The sequence below is a fragment of the Oryctolagus cuniculus genome, chromosome 1 (assembly GCF_964237555.1).
Source record: "Oryctolagus cuniculus chromosome 1, mOryCun1.1, whole genome shotgun sequence".
Taxonomy (NCBI): Eukaryota; Metazoa; Chordata; class Mammalia; order Lagomorpha; family Leporidae; genus Oryctolagus; species Oryctolagus cuniculus.
The window spans coordinates 69,051,859-69,074,945 of NC_091432.1; the positions used below are offsets into that span (position 1 = coordinate 69,051,859).

At 45.5% G+C, this 23,087-nt stretch overlaps 1 protein-coding gene across 2 annotated transcripts in view; it reads right to left on the minus strand.

Moving 5' to 3' along the window:
* Positions 1–23,085, minus strand: part of INTS4 (integrator complex subunit 4) — a 106,217-nt gene extending 83,132 nt beyond the window's left edge. For both annotated transcript variants that reach the window (XR_011389552.1, XM_002708672.5), the window contains exons 1-4: positions 22,852–23,085; positions 20,420–20,614; positions 10,397–10,514; positions 8,454–8,560 (exon numbers count right to left, since the gene is read on the minus strand). Coding sequence is in view for 1 of the 2 variants with exons in the window: in XM_002708672.5 (XP_002708718.1) it covers positions 8,454–8,560; positions 10,397–10,514; positions 20,420–20,614; positions 22,852–22,905 (474 nt within the window). In the remaining variant the exon portion in view is untranslated. The remainder of the gene's footprint in view (positions 1–8,453; positions 8,561–10,396; positions 10,515–20,419; positions 20,615–22,851) is intronic.
* Between the last annotated feature and the right edge of the window lie 2 nt (positions 23,086–23,087).

Here is a 23,087-nt window from a genome sequence, read left to right on the forward strand (position 1 = left end):
GTCAAATTAATGCAGCAGGGTTTTTCTTCAATTTCTCATAACTAAACTAATGAATGACACACTAGTTCCTCAAAGACTGCTACCACTGCTGCAAATACTTTTATTTTCAAGCAGTAAACTAAAACCTTCTGGCTTCTATTAAGGTAACCAGGCAACAATGACGCATAACCTTTCACTACACACTGAATCATAGCCCAAAAGAGACTAAATCACACCCTCAGGACAACAATTACAATTTTATGATGTCTTCCCCTACAGATCATCACTTCTTGCATCACAATCAACACCATTAAGAACTGTCAAGTGCCTGCAGATGTTATTTATATTTATTAAAGTACTATCCTTTTCATATTAAAGCAGTTAGCAAACCACACCTTCTATAACAACACCAATCTGTGTGAAAAATAAAAGTAAAATAAAACAACTAGTTTAAAGCTTTTACTATTAAAAACAATGAGTGGAAAAGCTGAATTAGGTGCTGGTGTTGTGCCATAGCGGGTTAAGCCACTGCCTGCAATGCCAGCATTCCATATGAGCTCTGGTTCAAGTCCCAGCTGCTCCACTTCCAATCCAGTCACCTGTTAATAGGCCTGAGAAAGCAGCAGCAGATGGCCCAAGTACGTGGGCCCCTGCCAGCCTGTGGAAGACCCAGATGGAATTCCAGGCTCCAGACTTCAGCCAGGCCCAGCTATGGCCCTTGCAGCTGGGAAGTGAACCATAAGATGGAAGATCTCTCTCTCTCTCTCCCTTCCTTTCTCTCTCCTTTACTCTATCAACTAAATAAATAAATCCTTTAAAAAAAAAACTCAGTTAAATCAGACAGAAATAATTGTTTATTAAAAGATGTACTTATGTGAAAGGCAGAACAACAGAAAAAGGCAGAGTCACAGGTCTTCCAGTCATAAAAAGAGAGATACCTTCCATCTGCTAGTTCACACCCCAAATGGCTGTAATGGTAAGGGACCAGGTCAGGCTGAAGTCAAGACCAGGAACTCCAACCTAGTCTTCCATATGGGTGCCAGGAGCCCATGTACTTGGGCCATCTTCCACTGCCTTCCCAGGCCATTAGCAGGAAGATGGATCGAAAGTAGAGCAACCAGGACTCAAACCTGCAGGCTGATACAGGACACCGGCATGGCAACGCAGAAGCGTAACCCACTAAGCCACACCACCAGTTCCCCAATATAAATTATTGATTCTTAAATGTCAATGTGGATTTTTTTTTTTTTTTTTGACAGGCAGAGTGGACAGTGAGAGAGAGAGACAGAGAGAAAGGTCTTCCTTTGCCGTTGGGTCACCCTCCAATGGCCGCCGCGGCCGGTGTGCTGCGGCCGGCACACCACACTGATCCGATGGCAGGAGCCAGGTACTTATCCTGGTCTCCCATGGGGTACAGGGCCCAAGCACTTGGGCCATCCTCCACTGCACTCCCTGGCCACAGCAGAGAGCAGGCCTGGAAGAGGGGCAACCAGGACAGAATCCGGCGCCCCAACCGGGACTAGAACCCGGTGTGCCGGCACCGCAAGGTGGAGGATTAGCCTAGTGAGCCACGGCGCCAGCCTCAATGTGGATTTCTAAGCAGGTTTCTGGATTCCTATTTCCCTCAAGCAGCTAGGTACCTACCACCAAGTGAGCCACCTAGATTGAGTTCCCCACTCCCAGCTTCAGCCTAGCCAAGCCCTAGTCATTGGCAGGCATCTGGCAAGGGATCAGCAGATGGAGGCACTCTCTGTCTCTTTGTCTCTCAAATAATTTGAAAAAGAAATTCAGGGACTGGCATTGTGATGTAGCAGATAAACCTGCTGCCTGTAACGCAAGTACCCCACATCGACTCCAGTACATACCCCGGCTGCTTCACTTCTGATCTAGCTCCCTGCCAATGCACACCCTAGAAGACAGCAGGTGATGGCTTAAGTACTTGGGTCCTTGCCACCCATGCAGGAAACCATACTGAGTTTCAAGCCCTGGTTTTGCCCTGGTCTAGCCCCAACTGCTATAGGCATTTGGTAGTGAACCAGCTGATGAAACATCTCTCTCTTTTTCTACCTTTCAAAAAAATAATAATAATTTAGGATGAAAGAAAGCCTTATAGGCAAACAGCAACATCTTTGTTCTCCAAAATTCGTCAAAAATAAAGAGAAAAGCAAAAGACTACTATTTCACTTATGCAGATGCTACAAAAGAAAATATTAATCTCCTGTCCAAATCTGTGAACTCTTTTCATCTCTCAAATGCGGATCAGTCATCCAACATCACAAAATGATTACTGAGAAGACAGATGAGACAATTTTGAAAAATATCAGGAAAGTACCCAAAAGTGTAACTTTCTCCCTACTGTGCTACAAAGAATACAACAGGAGTGAGGATTTGTCCTAGCACTAAAGACTCTGGCATCTCATGTCAGAGTGCCCACCTGGCTCTGCTCCCAATCCCTGCTTCCTATTAATGCATATTCTCCTGAGGGAGAACAGGAGATGGCTCAAGTCGATGGGTCCCTGGTATTCATGTGAGAAACCTGGATTAACAGGTTCCTGGCTTCTGTTAGTTCTAGTTACTCACATATTTAAAAATTATTAGAAAGGGACAATTTTAATTTCCAAAAATGACAGGAGCAGATTATAACACTAAATAAAACAGAAGATAGGAGAAAGGCAGGCAGGTAAAGAGGGAGGGAAGGAGACAGGCTCCTTCAACAAATGGACATAGAAGAAAAGTAAGAGTCAGAAAATCACCATTTTACAAAGACCACAATAAAAACTAAATCAGAAAAGATGTACTAAAACTTGTTAAACAGTGGGTAAAAGTTTAATGAGGAAGAAAATATTTATAATCTCAAAGTTTCTCTCCACAAATTACTTATTTGTAAAAAATAATAACCAGGGAGTTAGCATTGTTGCACAGGAGGTTAAGCCACTGCCTGAGATGATGGCTTCCATATCACAGCACTGAACCTGGCTGCTACAATTCTGATCCAGCTCCCCTCTAATGTTCTTGGGAAAGCAACGGAGAATGGCCCAAGTACTTGGGTCCCTGCAATCCATGTGCGGGACCCATATAGAATACTGAGCCTCTGGCTTAGTCTGGAACGAGCCCCAGGCTATTGAGGCCATTTGGGGAACAAACCAACAGGTGAAAGATCTTCCTTTTTTTAAAAAAAATAGTGAATTTAATTGACTCATTAACTTCTCTTAAAGATTTATTTACCTGTTTGAGAGGCAGAGTTACAAAAACAGAAAGGAAGAGACAGAGAGAGAAGTCTTCCGTCCGCTGATTCACTCCCCAAATTGCCACAATGGCCAAAGCTGGGCTGATCTGAAGCCAGGAGCTTCCTCTAAGTCTCCCCATGGATGCAGGGGCCCAAGGACTTGGGCCATCTTCCACTGCTTTCCTAGGCCCTTAGCAGAGAGCTGGATTGGAAGAGGAGCAGCTGGGACATGAACCAGCACCCATATGGAATGCTGGCGCTGCAGATAGAGGCTTAACCTACTATGCTACAGCACTGACCCCCTGGAAGATCTGTTCCTCTCCCTTACTCTCCTGTCACTCTGTCTTCAAATAAATAAACAAATAAGTCTTTAAAAAAAAAAAAATGTAATTTGTGGTGGGTATTTGGCATAGGGATTAAGATGTCACTTGGGACATCAAAAACCCACATCAGAGGGCCTGGATATGAATCCAGGCTCTGTTTCCAATTCTAGATTCCTGCTTATGTCCATTTCAGCAAGCACAGATGATGGTTCAAGTCCCTGTCAACCACTTGAGAGACCTGAATTGCATTCCAGAATCCTGGCTTTAACCTGGCCCAAGCTCAGCTCTTACAAACATCTGAGGAGTCAATAACAGATGAGAAATCTGTGTTTCTCACCATCTCTCTGCCTTTCAAATAGGTAAGTAAATAAGAAATTTTCTTAAAAACAATTAATGACTTTGGGGCTGGCACTGTGGCATAGCGGGTAAGGCCACTGCCTGCAGTGTCAGCATCCCATGTGGGCGCTGGTACAAGTCCCTGCTGCTCCACTTCCAATCCAGCTCTCTGCTCTGGCCTGGGAAAGCAGTAGAAGATGGCCCAAGTCCTTTGGCCCCTGCACCCATGTGGGAGACCGGGAAGAAGCTCCTGGCTCCTGGCTCCTGGCTTCGGATGGCCCAGCTCCAGCCATTGTGGCCAAATGGAGAGTGAACTATAGGATGGAAGACCTCTCTCCCTCTCTTCTCTCTCTGCCTCTCCTTCTCTCTCTGTGTAACTCTTCCAAATAAAATAAATAAATCTTTTAAAAAAACAATTAATGACTTCTAAAGAGCTTTTATGTGGTTTATATCTATTAGTACTACTTACATTAGAAACTAAAATAAAAATTTTAAATATTTATTAATTTATTGGGGCCAGCATTGTGGTATGGCAGGCTGAGCCTCAGCCTGCAACACTGGCATCCCTTATTGGTGCCAGTTCGAGACCCCGTTGCTCCACTTCAGATCCAGATCCCCACTATTGCATTTGAGAAAGTAGAGAAAGGTGATGGCCCAAGTGCTTGGACCCCTGCATTCACATGGGAGATGCAAAGGAAACTCCGGGCTCCTGGCTTTGGCCTGGCCCAGCAGCAGCCGTTGCAGCCATTTGAGACTCCAACAGATGGAAGATCTATCTAAGTCTGTCTCTTCTCCTCTCTCTGTAACTCTTTCAATAAATAAAAAAATTTACAAATTCCTTTGCAATTATTCATATCTATTTTTGTAGTCAATCTGAGATGATAAATTCTTTGTGTCTGAAGTATACGAAGAAACTCTAGTCCCTGAGAGATAAGCAGCTGAACAGGAAAGATACCACAGACCCCTTCACAGTCTAAAAATCCTAAGAGTCATCAGCCCACACTTTTGAGAACCACTGCTCTGGCCTTACTGCACTCTCTGTTGTTATTGTTTAACTTTTATCTATTTGAAAAGTAACTTCTTTTAATATAGTATGCTCCTAGTCAGGAATTTGCATAAGCTGCTCCCTTTGCCTAAAATGATTTTCATATCCACTCTTAAAATCCCTTTTGCTTAATTTCCTAAATTCAACTATCAGTTCCCTCAGAAAACCTTCACTAAATTCCTTAAGTTAAACACTATTTCATATCACTCTTTTGGAGCAATTGAAACTTTTTTTTTTTAATTTGAAGAGCGAAAGAGATCTTTCATTGGCTACTTCACTTCCCAAATGCCTACAACAGCCAGGGCTGGGCCAGGCTGAAGCCAGGAGTTGGGAACTCAATCGAAGTCTCCCTTGTGGGTGGCAGGACCCAAGTACTTATGCCAACCATAGGCTGCAAGCATCCCAAGCAACATCTTAACCACTGCACCAAATGCCCCATAAACAATTTTATCTAAGAAACTCTGTCCTAATCTTGTGAACTTGACAAGCTATTTTCAAAATTCAAGTGAGCCAGTGGCCAGGGAACAAGTGTAGCTTACCAGCTGGCTTTTCATGTGTACTCCTCTCATGTGCCAGGAGTCTTTAATCCCCTGGCCCAGGGAGTCTAGCCTGGCTTGGATCTGAAGGAGATTTTCATTTAGAAGGGCAGTCAGAGTACAATGAGAGTCTTTGGATCCTCAAAACAGAATGGCCATACCTTCCTTGCACTGTCAGTAACAAGGGAGCACCAAGTGTGCAGTCGTAGCAATTAATATTCTTTCTAAAACACTCACTTGTGTGCAATGCATAGTGTTGAGCAACTTGTCTAACCTATATTTTATTCTCATGTGACCTTGGGAGGTTGAACTAACCAAAACAACGGCTATGGAAAAGCCTAGTTCCCTGCTGGGTGGGTGGGAATTTATGAGACAGTATTACAAACTGATGAACCAGCCCCCAGAAATGCTAAATATTTTATGGAACAAACTCTTTCTTTCTATGTCCCTGGGGGACTGGATTCAAAGGTAAAGCCAGCAGACGCAACCTATAAGAAAGTAATATCACGGGCCAGCGCCGCGGCTCACTAGACTAATCCTCCACCTGCGGCACCAGCACCCCGAGTTCTAGTCCTAGCTGGGGTGCCGGATTCTGTCCCGGTTGCTCCTCTTCCAGTCCAGCTCTCTGCTGTGGCCCAGGAAGGCAGTGGAGGATGGCCCTAGTGCTTGGGCCCTGCACCCACATGGGAGACCAGGAGAAGCACCTGGCTCCTGGCTTCAGATCAGCGTGGTGCGCTGGCCGCGCTGGCCATTGGAGGGTGAACCAACGGCAAAGGAAGACCTTTCTCTCTGTCCCTCTCTCTCTCACTGTCCACTCTGCCTGTCAAAATAATAAATAAATAAATAAATAAGTTAAGTGCCACTTGGGCACTTGCATTTCAAATCTGAATGCCTGGATCCCAGAACTCACTCTGGGTCTCCCATGTAGGTGGCAGGGACCCAAGTACTTGAGCCATCGTCGTCTACCTCCCAGAGTGCACATTAGTAGGAAGCTGGATTGGAAGCAGATGAAGTTGGACTGGTGGCCCCCTTGGCTCAGGTGTCTGGTAAGGCTGGAGGATGGTGGAGGAGTAATCACATAGTAAGCAAGATGCAGACAGGGACCTGGGCATCTACTGTCTCTGCTTACAAACTGATTTTGATTCCATCCCAGGGCTCCACCCTAGCAATCTAATTCAATACAATCACTTCCCAAAGGCCACACCTTTGGACACCATAATTGGATCAAATGCCATGCTGTTCAGTGCCATTTACTTAGGATTTTGCAATATACATGAGTTGGGGAGCCAAATCTCTCTCGCTCTCTTTTTTTTTTTAATTTACTTAAAAGGCAGAGTTACACAGAGAGAAAGATAGAGAGATCTTCCATCTGCTGGTTCACTCCCCAAATGGCCAAAATAGCAGGGGCTGAGCAATGCTGAAGCCAGGAGCCAGGAACTTCATCTGGGTCTCCCACACAGGTGCAGGGGCCCAAGGAGTTGGGCCATCTTCAGCTGCTTTTCCAGGCGCATTAGCAGGGAGTTGGATCGAAAGTGGAGCAACCAGGACTTGAACGAGTACCAAATATAGGATGCTGGCATTGCAGGTGGTGGCTTAACCCATCACAACACAACACCGGCCCCAAATAAATTTTTAAAAGATGACAACTAAACCTAATTCTGTAAGGTTCTAGGGTCTGCTCTTATACACAAAAAGAGGTTAACTAAAGGCCCAAAATAAATCAAAATGTATAATCAATGTGCACATACTTCTTTATAATCAGATAAAAAAAGAACTTAAAAACTTTGACAACAGTTGTTTGTGTCTAGTGTTCTGTTTACTGAAGCAACAAGGCATAATAAAAGAACATATGTTTTGGAATCAGAGGAACCAGAGTTTATAACCTGGTTCAGCAACCTCCTAGCTGTGAAGATTTGGAAAAGTTACACTCCTGAAACCTCAAATTCCACCTCTATCAAACAGGGTTATCAGTACATTCTTTTTTTTTTTTTTTTTTTTTTAATTTTTTGCCAGGCAGAGTGGACAGTGAGAGAGAGACAGAGAGAAAGGTCTTCCTTTCCCATTGGTTCACCCTCCAATGGCTGCCGCGGCCGGTGCACTGTGGCCAGCGCACCGCGTTGATCTGATGGCAGGAGCCAGGTACTTCTCCTGGTCTCCCATGGGGTACAGGGCCCAAGCACTTGGGCCATCATCCACTGTACTCCCTGGCCACAGCAGAGAGCTGGCCTGGAAGAGGGGCAACCGGGACAGAATCCGGCACCCCGACCAGGACTAGAACCCGGTGTGCCGGCGCCGCAAGGCGGAGGATTAGCCTAGTGAGCTGCTGCGCCGGCCTCAGTACATTCTTAAGGAATTGTGATGGCCAAATTATAATTGAATATAAAACATGATCAATAAGCAGAGTATATTACTAGGCACAGTAAACACAATAGCTAGTTATGGTAATTGCTTTCATTTCTTGTAGGAAGATAAGGAAGTTCATTTTATAATATTAACTTTACTCCTAACTCAAGATCAAGAGGCACAGCCGGCACCGTGGCTCAATAGGTTAATCCTCCACCTTGCGGTGCCAGCACACCGGGTTCTAGTCCTGGTCGGGGCGCCGGATTCTGTCCCGGTTGCCCCTCTTCCAGGCCAGCTCTCTGCTGTGGCCCAGGAGGGCAGTGGAGGATGGCCCAAGTGCTTGGGCCCTGCACCCACATGGGAGACCAGGAGAAGCACCTGGCTCCTGCCTTCGGATCAGTGCGGTGTGGCAGCCATTGTGGGGTGAACCAACGGAAAAGGAAGACCTTTCTCTCTGTCTCTCTCTCTCTCTCACTATCCACTCTGCCTGTGTAAAAAAAAAAAAAAAAAAAAAAAAAAGATCAAGAGGCAAAAAAAAAAAAAAGGCAGCTCTTAATACCATTAACCTTAGTTAAGTTTTAGGATGGCTATCAGCAGATTTTACAACTCTAACCATCTTTCCAAATAATAAAAACTGTTCAAAAAAGAATAAATTATATTCTTACCTTGCAGGCTACATCAACCAATCGCATCTGGACAGCTTGATTCTCTGGCAGTTTAGTACCAATCGCAAGTAAAGTATCCAGCAGTTGAGCTAGAACTTGATGAGACTCTAGAAAAGGAAGATTAAAAAGCTGAGTTGTAGCATTTCCAAAAGAGGTCACTATAAAAGCCAATTTAGTTGGGTCAAACATGTAGATTTTTATCAGCTGACGTCTACTATTTCAGCCTCAACTAAAAGGTAAATTCCTAAAACTCAACTAAAAACTGTAATTTCTACACAGATTGCTTCTAAAAATTAGTTCTTCCACAGTACTGGGCATAGTCCTATACAAATGCTAGATGCTTCTGGAGCTGGTGTTGTGCTGTAGCAGGTTGGGCATCTGCTTCTGACATTTGCATCACATATAAGAGTGCCAGTTTGAGTTCCCATTCTCCGTTTCTGATAAACTTCCTGCTAATGCGCCTGAGAAAGCAGCATAGGACCTCCCAAGTTCTTAGGCCCCTGCCACCCATGTGGGAGACCCAAATGGACTTCTGGGGTCCTGACTTCAGCCTGGCCCAGGCCTGACAGTTATGGCCATTTGGGAAATGAAAAAGCAGATGGAACGATCTCTGTCTCTCTCTCTCTCTGTCTTTCCCTCTCTGACACTGCCTTTCCAAATAAATAAATCTTTTGAAAAAACAAGAGAGAGAGAGAGAAGAAGAAAAAGAAAACTGAGGGTGGGCATTTGGCCTAGCAGTTAAGATGCTGGTTAAGATACCCACCACATACCACGTCATATACCACATACCATATCCAGCTCCAGTTCCTGACTCCAGCTTCCTGCTAATGCGGATCATGGGAAGCAACAAAAGGTAGCTCTAGTGCTTGGGCCCTTGCACCCATGCCGGAGATGCAGTAAGAGATCAAGGCTCCTAGCTTCATCCTGACCCACCCTGGCTATTGTGCACATTTGTGGAAATGAAACAGAGATCAAGGATCTCTCACTCTCTCTTTGTCTGTCTTTCTGTCCCTCTGCCTTTCAATTATATGAAAATAAATAAATAAGCCTTTTTTAAAAAGATAAAACTGTTATTTTAACGCTAATGTAAACATATGTACATGTTTTTATTAAATCACCCTCAAATTCTGTTTCAGGCCGGCGCCGCGGCTCACTAGGCTAATCCTCCGCCTAGCAGCGCCGGCACACCAGGTTCTAGTCCCGGTTGGGGCGCCAGATTCTGTCCCGGTTGCCCCTCTTCCAGGCCAGCTCTCTGCTGTGGCCAGGGAGTGCAGTGGAGGATGGCCCAGGTGCTTGGGCCCTGCACCCCATGGGAGACCAGGAAAAGCACCTGGCTCCTGGCTCCTGCCACCGGATCAGCGCGGTGCGCCAGCCGCAGCACGCTGGCCGCGGCGGCCATTGGAAGGTGAACCAACGGCAAAGGAAGACCTTTCTCTCTCTGTCTGTCTCTCTCACTGTCCACTCTGCCTGTCAAAAAATAAAAAAAATAAAATAAAATAAAAATTCTGTTTCAATAAAAATCAACACAGAAAAATGTTGCTTTAAATTCTATATTAAAAAAAAAAAACCTAAATATTTCGGGGCCAATGCTGTGAAGTAGTAGGTTACACATCCACCTGCAGTGCTGGCATCTCATATTGGCGCCAGTTCCAGTCCCAGCTGCTCCACTTCCGATCCACTTCCCTGCTAATGGCCTGGGAATGCAGTGGAAAATGGCCCAAGTACTCAGGTCCCTGCACCCACGTGGAAGAACCAGAAGAAGCTCCTGGCTCCTGACTTCAAATGGGCCCAGCTCCAGCCATAGAGCTCATTTGGAGAGTGAACCAACAGACAAAGACCTCTCTGTCTCTCCCTCTCTGTCTGTAACTCTCTCAAATAATCTTTGAAAAAAAGAGAACGAAATATTTCTACTCTGACTAGACAGCTTATAAACTGCAACTTACTTTCATTCTGTAGTATGTTTATGGCATCATCCATAATGCAGTCTGGTGAAAATCCAGTGGTCTTTGATAATAAACCCAACAAGGATGCGATTTTCAGTCTCACAGATGGATCATTTTCCTGAAACAAAAGAAGCTATTGTCATCTTGAAGCTCTTAATCAACAAACAGAAATAAATAAAAAATTAACATCACAAAAGAGATTCAAGGATTTGTTACTAAAAAATTAACTTTATATTCTTCAAGGGAGACAGTTTTTCTCATCCAGGATGTTACACCAAATACTACACAGATGGGAACTTTTTAAATCCTTCCTGAGATCACTTATTTTTTTCTTTTCTGTTTAAGAGGCAAAAAGAAAGACAGATGCAGAGCAAGAAAGGAACAGAAAGAGAGAGAGAGAGCAAGCTCCCATCCATTGGTTTACTTCACAAACGCCCGCAACAGCTGAGGCTGGGCCAGACTGAAGCCAGAAGCCTAGAACCAATCCAGGTCTCCTACACGGTGGCAAGAACCCAATTACTTGAGCCATCCACTATCCCCCATGGTCTGCAATAGCAGAAAACTATAATAAGGAGCCAAAGCAGGCATCACATCCAGGTACTCCAATATGGGATGAAGTATCTTAACCAGTAGCTTAATCAGTAGGCCAAAAACCTGCCCTATCACTGACTTTCTTACTTATTTTGAAAGGCAGACAGAGATCTTCCATCCACCAATTTACTCCCCAAGTGCCTACAACAGAAAGGACTGGGCTAGCCAAAACCAGGATCTGGGAATTCAATCCAGATAACCCACATGAGTGGCAAGGATTCAATTTCTTTATTTTTTTTTTTTTTTAAGATTTTATTTATTCATTTGAGAGGTAGAGTTACTGACAGTGAGAAGGAGAGAGAGAGAGAGAGAGAGGGCTTCCATCCGCTGGTTCACTCCCCAAATGGTCACAACAGCCGGACTGTGCTGATCCAAAGCCAGGAGCCAGGAGTTTCCTTTGGGTCTCCCATGTGGGTGCAGAGCCCCTTGGCCTTTTTCTACTGCTTTTCCAGGCCATAGCAGAGAGCTGGATCAGAAGAGGAGCAGCCGAGACTAGAACCATATAGGATGCCGGCACTGCAGGTGGAGGATTAACCTACTGCGTCACGGCGCCGCCACCCAGGGTTCAGTTTCTTGAGCCATCACCTTCTGCTTCCCAGAACATACATTAGCAGGTAGCTGGAATCAGGAAAGTACTTGAAAGTCAGACAAACATTAGGCCTAGAATAATTATCTCCTTCCTTCTATGAACTTTGGGTTTAGCTTGTTATCTTCTACTTCTTTAAATGATGAAGTTAGGATCTTGATTTGAAAATACCAGAATATATTGAGAACTGCTGAAACACAACAACAAAAATGCAAGCAGAAGATATGAATAGGAGGGCCAGCACTGTGGTATAGTGAGTAAAGCTGCCGCCTGCAGTGCCAGCATCCGAAATGAGTGCTCCACTTCTGATCCAGCTCTCTGCTATAACCTGGGAAAGCAGTGAAAAATTGCCCAAATCCTTAGGCCCCTGCATCCACGTGGGACACCCGGAAGAAGCTCCTGGCTCCTGGCTTCAGATCAGCGCAGCTCCAGCCATTGCGACCATCTGGGGAGATAATCAGTGGATGAAAGATCTCTCTCTCGGGACCAGCTTTGTGACACAGTGGGTTAACACCCTGGCCTGAAGCACTGGCATCCCATATGGGTGCCAGTTCTAGTCTTGGCTGCTCCTCTTCCAATCCAGCTCTCTGCTATGGCCTGGGATAGCAGTAGAAGATGGCCCAAGTCCTTGGGCCCCTGCAGTGGCATAGGAGACCCAGAGAAGCTCCTGGCTCCTAGCTTCGGATTGGTGCAGCTCTGGCCGTTGCAGCCAATTGGGGAGTGAACCAGCGGATGGAAGACCTCTCTCTCTCTCTGCCTCTCCTTCTCTCTGTGTGTAACTTTGACTTTCAAATAAATAAAATAAATCTTTAAAAAAAAACTCTCTCTTTGCCTCTGCCTCTCTATGACTCTGCATTTCAAATAAACAAATAAATCTTTAAAAAAAAGATATGAATAGGTATTTCCCCAAAGATATACAAAAAATCCAAATAAACATATGAAAAAATGTTCCACATCATTAATCATTAGAGAAATACAAATCAAAACTACAAGGTCTTCCTTAAGCCTAGCAGTTAAGTCACTGGTTGGAATGCCATCATCCCTCATCAGAGTGCCTAGGTTTGAGTCTCTGCTTCCTCTGACTTTAGCTTCCTGCTAATGCAGACCCTGGGAGGGAGCAAGTGATGGTTCAAATGGTTGAGCTACTGTTTCCCAAATAGGAGACCTGGATTGAGTTCCCAACTCAGCCCAGGCCCAGCCCTGGCTGCTGCAGACATTGGGGAGAAAACCAGTAGAGGGGAGCTTTCTCTCTCTCTCCATATCTCAAATTAGTTAATTAAACTTTTTTTTTTTTTTGAAAACCACAAGGAGATACAATCTCACACCTATTAAGGATGGTTACTATAAAAAAAAAAAAAAAAAAAAAAAAAAAAGGCCAGGAAACAGGGGCCAGTGTTGTGGCATAGCACATAATGTATCCACCTGTGATGCCAGCATCCTATACAGGTGCTAGTTCATGTCCAAGCTGCTTCACTTCCAAACCGGCTCCCCGTTAATGGCCTGGGAATAACAACAAAAGATAGTTCAAGTGCTTGGGCCCCTGCCAAGACCTGGATGAAGCTCCTGGCTCCTGGCTTTGGCCTAGCCCAGACTTTGCCATGACAGCCACTGGGGAGTGAACCAGCAAATCGAAGATCACATTCTCTCTGCCTCCCCCTCTTTCTCTATAACTCTAACTTTCAAATAAATAAGTCTTTTTAAAAAATTAAACAAGTGTAGGTAAAGACACAGAGAAACTGGAACTCTGTGTACTTGGCAGGAATGTAAAATAGTAAAGCCACTAGAGAAAACTGTAGGATAATCCCTCATAAAATTAAAAACAGGATCACCATATGATCCAGTAACTCCACTTTTGGGCATCTACGCAGCTCCAGCTGTTGCGGCCATTTGGGTGGTAACCAGTGGATGGAAGACCTCTCTCTCTCTGCCTCTCCTTCTCTCTCTGTGTAACTCTTTCAAATAAATAAGTAAATCTTAAAAAAAAAAAAAAAAAAAAAAAAAAAAAGAAGACGAATTGGAAACAGGGGACCACCATTTGGCATAGTGGGTAAAGCCACCACCTGCAACACCAGCATAACATATGGGCAGTGGTTGGAGTCCCAGCTGCTTTGCTTCCAATGCAGCTCCCCAATTGGGAAAGCAATGGAAGATGGCCCAAGTCCCTGGACCCCTGCACCCAAATGGGAGACCCAGATGAAGCTCCTGGCTCTTGGCTTCAGATTGGCCCAGCCCTGGCCATATGGCCATATGGTGAGTGAACCAGTGGATGGAATATCTCTCTCTCTCTCTCTCGATCTCTCTCTCTCTCTAATTCTGCCTTTCTAATAAAATAAATAAAATCTTAAAAAAAGAATTGGAAGCAGGCTCTTAAAGAATTATTTGTATACCTATACTCATAGCAGCATTAAATAGTTAAAACATGGGAAGTAACCCAAGTATCCATTGACACATGAATGATAAGCAAAATTTGCTATGAACACATTATGGAACACTACCTAGTCCTTTTTGAAAAAAGGAAATTCTGACATACGCTACAATGTGGATAAACCTGCAGGATATGATGTTAAGTGAAATAAGCCAACATAAGAAAAACAAACATTGTACCATTCCACTTATTTGACATACTTAGAATAGTCAAAATCATACAGTCAAGGAAGGACTATTATTTAATGAGTAAAATTCTAGTTTTGAAGATGAAAAGAGTTCTGGAGATGGATGGTGGTGACGGTGGCACAATATTAATGTTAACACCATTAAACTACACTAAAATTGGTCAAGATAAAAAAAAAAAAAAGCTACATTGAATGTTATCTACCACAATTTTAAAAATGGAGAAAAAAGTGGTAGGCAAGGAGTAAAAGTATGTGTCCTAGTACAATTACTCATCCATACTCAAGTTCAACTTCCTGAAATAATCCTCTGGCCCTCCTACTGAGACTCATTTATGACTCATTCACGTCTAAGTTACAAATCTCCAGGTAAGCCCTCTTAAAGAACTGCTCTTCTCAATAATTAAAACTGTCCCGGTTCAGGTTTTCATCCCCTTTCTCCACACTAGTCTCTTAATGGTCACCCCTAACTGCATTTTTGCCCTCATCCAGTTCTTCCAACCTTCATACTTCCCCCAGAGTGCCATGTCTAAAACAAACGGATGTGAAAGAAATTTGAATACAGAAAACAAAATGGAGTTGCTTGTGCCAATCCTAACAAAAATATTGAAGCTAAGAGGTTGCGAGAGGGGCCGGTACTGTGACATAACGGGTAAAGCCATCACCTGCAGTGCCAGCATTCCAAATGGGTACTGGTTTGGATCCCGGCTATTCCACTTTCAATCCAGCTCTCTGCTGTGGCCTGGGAAAGCCGTAGAAGATGGCCCAAGTCCTTGGGCCCCTGCACCCACGTGGGAGGCCTGGAAGAAGCTCCTGGCTCCTGGCTTCAGAGCGGCACAGCTCCAGCCATTGCAGCCAACTGGGGAGTGAACCAGCAGATGGAAGCTCTCTCTCTCTCTGCCTCTCCTTCTCTTTCTGTGTAACTCTGACTTTCAAATAAATAAATAAATCTTAAAAAAAAAAATAAGAGGTTATGAGAGAAAAGTTGTTCAAAAAAAAACTATATGGTGGGGGTGACATTGTGGCATAACAGGTTAAGCAGTTGTTGCTCCCCGACTCGCGGAGGAACGACACAGGACCCTGCGCTGTTCTTCTGTCTGCTCGGCCCTTCCCAGGTTTGCTGCTGGTCCTTCCCGGGTTGGCTGCCGACCCCTCCACCTCTGTGGAGGGGCGGCTCCCCCGCCACTTTCCCCGCTTCCACGGAGGAGCGGCACACCGCCAGCCAGCTCTCTCGGGGGCTGCTCAGGTGTTCCTTCAGATAGATGTTCCTTGGTGCATGTTGTCTCTCTCCTCCTTTATAGTCCTCTTCCACCAATCCCAACTCTGCTACCCACACGCCGAGCACACTGCTCTCCTCCAATCAGGAGCAGGATCAGCTCCTGCAGCTCATCAGTCAAGTTGGCGAGAGGCAGCTGCGTAGAAGTTTACTCCTCCCCAGCACCATATTGTGGGAGAGCAGATGCATAGAATAAGTCTTAATTCCAGTAACTTAGTCTAGTCTCAGTTGCTTGTCGCTCCCCCTCTTCGCGGAGGAACGACACAGGACCCTGCGCTGTTCTTTTGTCTGCTCGGCCCTCCCCGGGTTTGCTGCTGGTTCTTCCCGGGTGGGCTACCGACCCTTCCACCTCCGTGGAAGGGCGGTTCCCCCTGTCACTTTCCCCACTTCCGCGGGGGAGCGGCACACCGCCGGCCGGCTCTCTCGGGGGCTGCACAGGTGTTCCTTCAGATAGATGTTCCTGGTGCATGTTGTCTCTCTCCTCCTTTATAGTCCTCTTCCACCAATCCCAACTCTGCTACCCACACGCCGAGTACGCTGCTCTCCTCCAATCAGGAGCAGGTCCTGCAGCTTGTTGGTTGAACTGGAGGCAGCTGTGTAGAAGCTGTTTCCTCCTCTCCCAGCGCCATATTGTGGGAGAGCAGATGCATAGAATAAGTCTTAATTCCAGTAACCTAGTCTAGTCCGAGTTGCTCCCCACAGTTGCTCCCCACAGCAGTTGACTGCAATGCCAGCATCCCATATGGGTGCAGGTTTGAGTCCTAGCTACTCCACTTCCAATCCAGCTTCCTGCTAATGTGCATAGGAAAGCAGCAGAGTATGAATGAAGTCCTGGGGCCCCTGCGTCCATGTTGGGAGGCCCAGATGAAGTTCCTCGCTCCTGGCCCAGCCCTGGCCATTGCACCCATTTGTGGAGTAATCCAATGGGTGGCAGTTTCTTTCTTTCTCTCTCTCTCTCATTCTGCCTTTAAAATAAATCTTTAAAAATTTTTTTTTAATTATTTGAATGGCAGAGTGAGAGGCACAGAGAAAGAGATTCTCTCTCCTGGTTCAGTACTCAAATGACCACCACAGCCAGGGCTGGGCCAGGCTGAAGCCAGGAGTACACAACTACATCTGGGTCTCCCATGTTGGTGGCAGGTATCCAAGTACTTGGACCATTATCCACTGCTTTCCCAGATCTCCCTAAGTCTAACAAGGTCTTTAGATCTAACTTCCAGTTCACAGCAAATACAGGAGACAGATGAGCAAGTGGGTGGCAGGAACCCAAATACTTGAGCCACTATCACTGCTTCCCAGGGTCTGCGTTAGCAAGAAGCTAGAGTCAGGAGCTAGCATGAGGAACCAAACACAGGTAATCAGATACAGGACACAGGCATTCTTAACCATGTCTTAACGGTTAAGCTAAATACCCTCCCCATTAAGGCAATACAAAAAATCAAAACTCCCTGCTTGAAATAAGCTTTTGGGGGCCAGTGTTGTGGCGTAATGGGTAAAGCCATCACCTGCAGTGCCAGCATCCCATATAAATCAAAACTGAAGTGAGATATCAACTCACTCCAGTTAGAATATCTATGATTAAAAAAAAAAAGAAGAAAAAGAAAAACAAACACTGGCAAGGATGTGGAAAGAAGGAAACCCTTGTACTCTGTTGGTGGGAATGCATATTTATATAGCCATTATGGAGAACAGTATGAAAGTTCCTTGAAACTAAAAATAAATCTACCATATGACCCAACTATCCCAGGCATTCTTAGCCAGAGAAAGGTCTTCCATCTACTGGTTCACTCCCCAAATGGCTGCAAAGGCTGGGGCTTGGCCATCCAAAGTCAGGAGCCAGGAGCTTCTTTCTGGTCTCCCACGCAGATGCAGGGGCCCAAGCACTTGGGCCATCTTTCACTGCTTTCCCAAGCCATTAGCAGAGACCTAGATCAGAAAAAGAGCAGCCAGGACACGAACTGGCACCCACAAGGGATGACAGTACCGCAGGTGGAAGATTAGCTCACTATACCACCGAAAAAAGCTTTTGTTCTACTACAGGGAAACAGAACAGGACTATAACAAATTATATAGGCAATTAGAAGTACTAGAAAACAAAATCAAGGCAAGGAGTTAGGACGTACTGGGGTGGGTTAGGTCATTCCAGTAAAAAACCACAGCAGTAAAGGAAGGCCTCAATGAAGCGGTGACGTTGGAACAAAGATTTGAATGACATGTGAGACACAAACACGGGAATACCTGAGGAGTGTTCTAGGCAGAAGAAAACATAAACGGACAGACTCTAAGGAAGGAATATGCTTAGCAGAGAAAATGGCTAACCAGATCACAGGGTAGCCGGAAGAAGCCTTCTAGGAAAAGAAAATAGCATGAGAAAAGACAATGATTTCTGAACACACAGGTTTTTGGAAAACTGCAAGCATTCTGTATAAACTCAAGCATTATATATGTAAAGGACAGGACTTTCTCTGTCAAGCATATGTCATACATAAAAGGTAAAGGGAATAAGTGCTTTAAACAGTTTAGAGGGACTTAAGGGGAAAAGTGCGAAGCTCTTGCAAAATGAGAAATCAAGGTTTTGCATGCAGAAGGAGGTATTGTGGTGCAGCAGACTGAGTCACCTCTTGGAACACCCTCATCTCAGGTTGGAGGGCCACTTCAAGTTCTAGCTACTCCATTTCTGATCTAACTTCCTGCTTATACATCTTGGGAGGCAGTGGATGATGGCTCAAAGGCTTGGGCCCCTGTTACCCATATGGAAGACCTGGTTAGAGTTTCAGGCTCCTGGCTTTGGCCAGGCCCAGCCCTGAGTATCTAGGTCATTTGGGAAGTGGATTGAAGATCTCTCTCTTTTTCTGTCAATCTGCTTTTCAAGTAAATGTATATAAACAAATAGCCATCTAAAAAAATGTTCACAATTTTTTTTTTTCCAAAAGGAACCAGCATTGTGGCACAGCAGGTTAAGCCACAACCTACAAAGCCAGCAATCCATGTTGGAATGCTGTCTTGAGTCCCTGCTGCTCTGCTTCCAGCTCCTTGCCAGTGTACCTGGGAAAGCAGCAGAGGATGGCCAAAGAACTTGGGCCCCTGTGACTCCCATGGGACACTCAGTTTGAGTTACAGGCTCCTGGCTTCAGCCTGGTCCCACCCTGGGTGTTGAGGCCATATTGGGCCACTTTGGTCCAGTGGATGGAAGATCTCTTTCTTTCTCTGTCCCTCTCTGTCATTCTGCCTTTCAAATAAATAACACAAATCTTTAAAAAAAAATTTTAAACATATAGCATGCATCCTGAAAGGTGCATATGAAGTAGAAATCATCTGCTATAAAATATTTAAAATTCCCAAAAATTATGCTTATACTAAATCTAACAAAGTCTCCAGATCTAACTTCCATCCATAACAAACACATGAAGTAGAATAATGTTAAGCTCCAAAGGTTGTAACATATCCAGAAAACAAGACGTTTTATAAACAAGTAACCTAGTTTCTTCATCAGATCAACATCACCAAAATAATGGAAATTGTTCTAAAGTTTAATAAAAGACGGGGGCGGGGGGAGGGAGGACAGTACTGTAGCACAGCAAACTAAGTTGCAGCCTATAATGCCAACATCCTGTACTGGAGTGCCAGCTGAGTCCCACCTAGCTTTGCTTCTGACGTAGCTCCCTGATAATTTGTCTGGGAAGACAACAGAAGATGGTTCCAGTATTCCAGTGCTCAGGCTCCTGCCCACCACATGGGAGACCCAGATGGAGCTCTGGGCTTCTGGATTCAACCTGGATCAGCCCCAACTATTGCAGCCGTTTTGAGTTAATCAGCGGATAGAAGCTCTCTTCTCTCTTTCCTTCTCTGTCACTTTGCCTTTCAAATAAACTAAACAAACAAAAAAAAAAGACCAGGGCCTGCCATTCCACCTAGAGGTTAGGATGCCAGGTGAAATGTCAATATCCCATATCAGAGTGCCTGGGTTCAATGCTCACCTCTAGCTCCTGACTCCAGTTCCTGCTGGTATGGACCCTGGGAGGCAGCAGTGACTGCTGAAGGGGGTTGGATCCTTGCCACCTACATGGAAGACCTAGGTTGGGTTGGTGGCTTCTGGCATCAGACCCATGCAGGGGCTGCTGTGGGCATGTGAGATGGGAGCCCCGAGTGTGTGTGACTGTGTGAGTATGTGAGTGTGTGTGTGTGTGTGTATGTGTGTGATCTGCCTCTGCCTCTCTGCCACTCAAAGAAAAAAAGAGGGTATGTGATAAAGCAAAATCACTGCTTGGGAAGCCCACATCCCATACAGAAGTGCCTGGTTCAAGCCCTGGCTTCTCCACTTCCTATCCAGCATTCTGCTAATGCTCACCCTGGGAGGCAGCAGATGACAGCTCAAGTACTTGGGTGCCTCTCCCCACGCAGAGCTCTGGGCTCCTGACTTAGGTGTGGACCAGCCACGGCAGGTATTTGGGGAAAGAACCAAAGGATGGAAGATCTCTGTCTCTCTTCTTTCTCTCTCAGCCTTTCAAATAAAATGAAAATAATTAAATACATAACGTTTTAAAAAGAAAAAATGAGGGTTATTTCAGTTACATATGGGGACCTTGAATTAGGATAGGAATAGCAGGATGAAGAAGGGACTACATTCCGGAGACATCACAGTAACAGAAGGGTTGTAGATGATGTTTACTCCTCCTCTGTGCTCCCACTGCACTCTGTACAATATTACACTGACGATACCTTCATTGACACGACACACCTTATTGTTTACATGTCTGTCTCCATTTAGTAAGCTTCTGAGGACAGAACATGAGGACAGAACATGCTGCTTTTTTTTTTTTAATCTCTGAATTCAGTACCAGCACAGAGAAAACACTCAGTAAAAGCTTACTTATTTCTTACTTATTTTCAGTATTAAGGCATTGTGCAGACACAACACAACTCATACACACACTCCCAACAGGTCCACGAGATCTTCTTACCTTGTAATAATGTTCCAAGAGAATCCTGACCACTCCCTCCACACTTTCTGCCTCAACAGGCTTCCTGGCAAACTGCAGGAGGTACTGCAAAGCATCTGCAGGGGAGGTGGCCTTACACAGGTCTATGTGGAGTGCTGCGGATTTACTGGGTTTTGTCAGTCGGAGTTTCTTAGTCGCAATTTCCTCCTGTTGTTGCTGTAAGGGGATGTAGAGATAAAACATGAAAATCAAGTGAAAACAAAGAGCCTGCAAATTTAATTTTGCCTCCTTGATGGAAATAATTTTCCCTTATAACAAATCATCCACTTAGCTAACAGAATTAACCTTAGGAAAAAGCAGTAATGTAGACTGGAAAGAAAGCACTCCATTGAAGACAAGGCCATGAGTCATAATTCCGTCTTTCCCTAGCTCCTACAAGTTTAGTCACTGAATTTCTCCAAGTCTCAGCTTCTTTCTCTGAGGATTGTTGCAGCTTTGGGGTTAAGGGGTCACATTAATGATCTACTTAATTCTTTATTAGAAAATAAATGCCAGCACCACGCGGTAGCAGGTTAAATAAGCCACCTCCTGTGATGCTGGGATCCCATGTGAGTGCCAGTTTGAGTCCTGGTTGCTCCAATTCTGATCCAGCTCTTGGCTAATGTGCCTTGGAAAGCAACAGAAGATGATCCAAGTGCTTGGGTCCCTGACACCCATGGGGGAGACCCAAAGGAAGCTCTTGGTTCCTGGCTTCAGCTTAACGTAGTTCCAGCCATTGTGGCCATCTGGGAAGTGAACCAGTGGCTGAAACATCTCTTACTTCTTTCTCTTCCTCTCTCTAACTGACTTTCAAATAAATAAAATAAATCTTAAAAAAAAAAAAATAACAATTCTAGAAATATACTGAGATGGCCGAGGCATCCATGAGTTTCATCTAGCTTTATCAGAAAATTAAAACTGATGGAAACTGTAATTTACACTGAAGAAAAAAATTTTACCCTCATTCCAGTTAACTATCTTTACCTCAACTACTCTGCCTTTATTAGAAGTATGGATGGGGCAGTACTGTGGCACAGATTAATCCTCTGCCTGCAGTGCGCCGGTTCTAGTCCCTGCTGTTCCTCTTCCAATTCAGCTCTTTGCTACGGCCTGAGAAAGCAGTAGAAGATGGCCCAAGTGCTTGGGCACCTGCACCAGAAGAAGCTCCTGGCTCCTAGCTCCAAATAGGCCCAGATCCGGCGATTGCGGCCATTTGCAGAGTGAACCAGCAGATCTCTGTCTTTCCCTCTCACTGTCTGTAACTCTACCTCTCAAATAAAAATCTTAGAAAAGAATTGAATTAGTGTGGTCACTGTGGGACGGGTGATGTGGTGTAGTAGTCTAAGCCTATGCCTGTGCGTTGGCATCCCCTATGGGCACCGGTTCATGTTCTGGCTACCCCTCTTCCGATCCAGCTCTCTGCTGTGGCCTGGGAAAGCAACAGAGGATGGCCCAAGTCCTTGGGCCCCGGCAGGTGTGTGGGAGACTGGCAAGAAGCTCCTGACTCCTGGCTTCAGATCAGCCTAGCTCTAGCCACATGCTGCCATTTGCGGAATGAACCAGAGACAGAAGACCTTTCTCTCTGTCTTTCCCTCTGACTGTAACTCTACCTCTCAAATAAATAAATAAAATCTTAAAAAAAAAAAAAAAATAGAGGGATCAACTTCCTGCTGGATGGTCTACACTTTGCTAGTCTACAAACCTAAAGCCCTAAGGATGCTGCTGATCCTCCCGCACGAGTTGGGGGCTTGTCAGAAATGCAAAGTCCTGCCTCACTCCCCCAAATGATTGACTTAATAGCATGTATAGTCTAACAAAATCCTCGGGTGACTGGAGAAGTAGGACACAAGGATGCCTCGGCACCAGCCTCTACTTTAGCGATATCCGTGTGGAGACCCATGGAGCGTCACTGAGAACTCCAAAGGGACGAGGGCACTGCCCTCCTTCCCAGGTAACAGCTCCCTCCCAGTGAAGACGATGCCTGTCACCCTCGCCTGCTCTTATCCGACCGTGAGGAACTCTACAGACCCCTTTTCCAGCCCCTTAGAGCTTTGCTTACAGCCCAACTTTCCCCTGGGCGCTTCTGTGGAAGCGGCTTTGCACCCGTCCGTTAGCCGCAATGTCCACCGAGGATGCTAACGTAACCCCATCTAGCTAGGCTGTGTGGGAAAGAAATAACAGGAGAGTTCTGTAAACTGTAAAGCATGATTTGTTTCTTCTAAGAAACATGTCAGGTTACACATGCTGATAACAACAGCGACTGCAAACTAACACGCCCACTACCGTGCAGTCTCAGCCTATCAAGTCGTCGGCACTCCACACAGACTCCTGGCGCCTCTTCGGGCAGATTGCCTGAGGCCCGGATGGCTTCCCCACCCTCGACGGCTACCGGGACCCTTCCTGCCAGGACTTACCTGAACAACTTTAGTGAACTCCTCATACACCCGCTTTTTGAGGTGCGCCGCCATGCTGCCCGCGGACCCTTTCAGCTTCCGTACTCAGCGACAGATGCGGGGCTGGAGAAACCCGGAAACCCTTCTGGACGAGAGGAACCCGCCGCGATCCCACAAGGCAGCGGGATCTGAGGAAAGAGAGGCCGCTTCCTGCTGCTCGACAGCTGTAGCGCCAGACTGGGCCGCTGATGACGCCT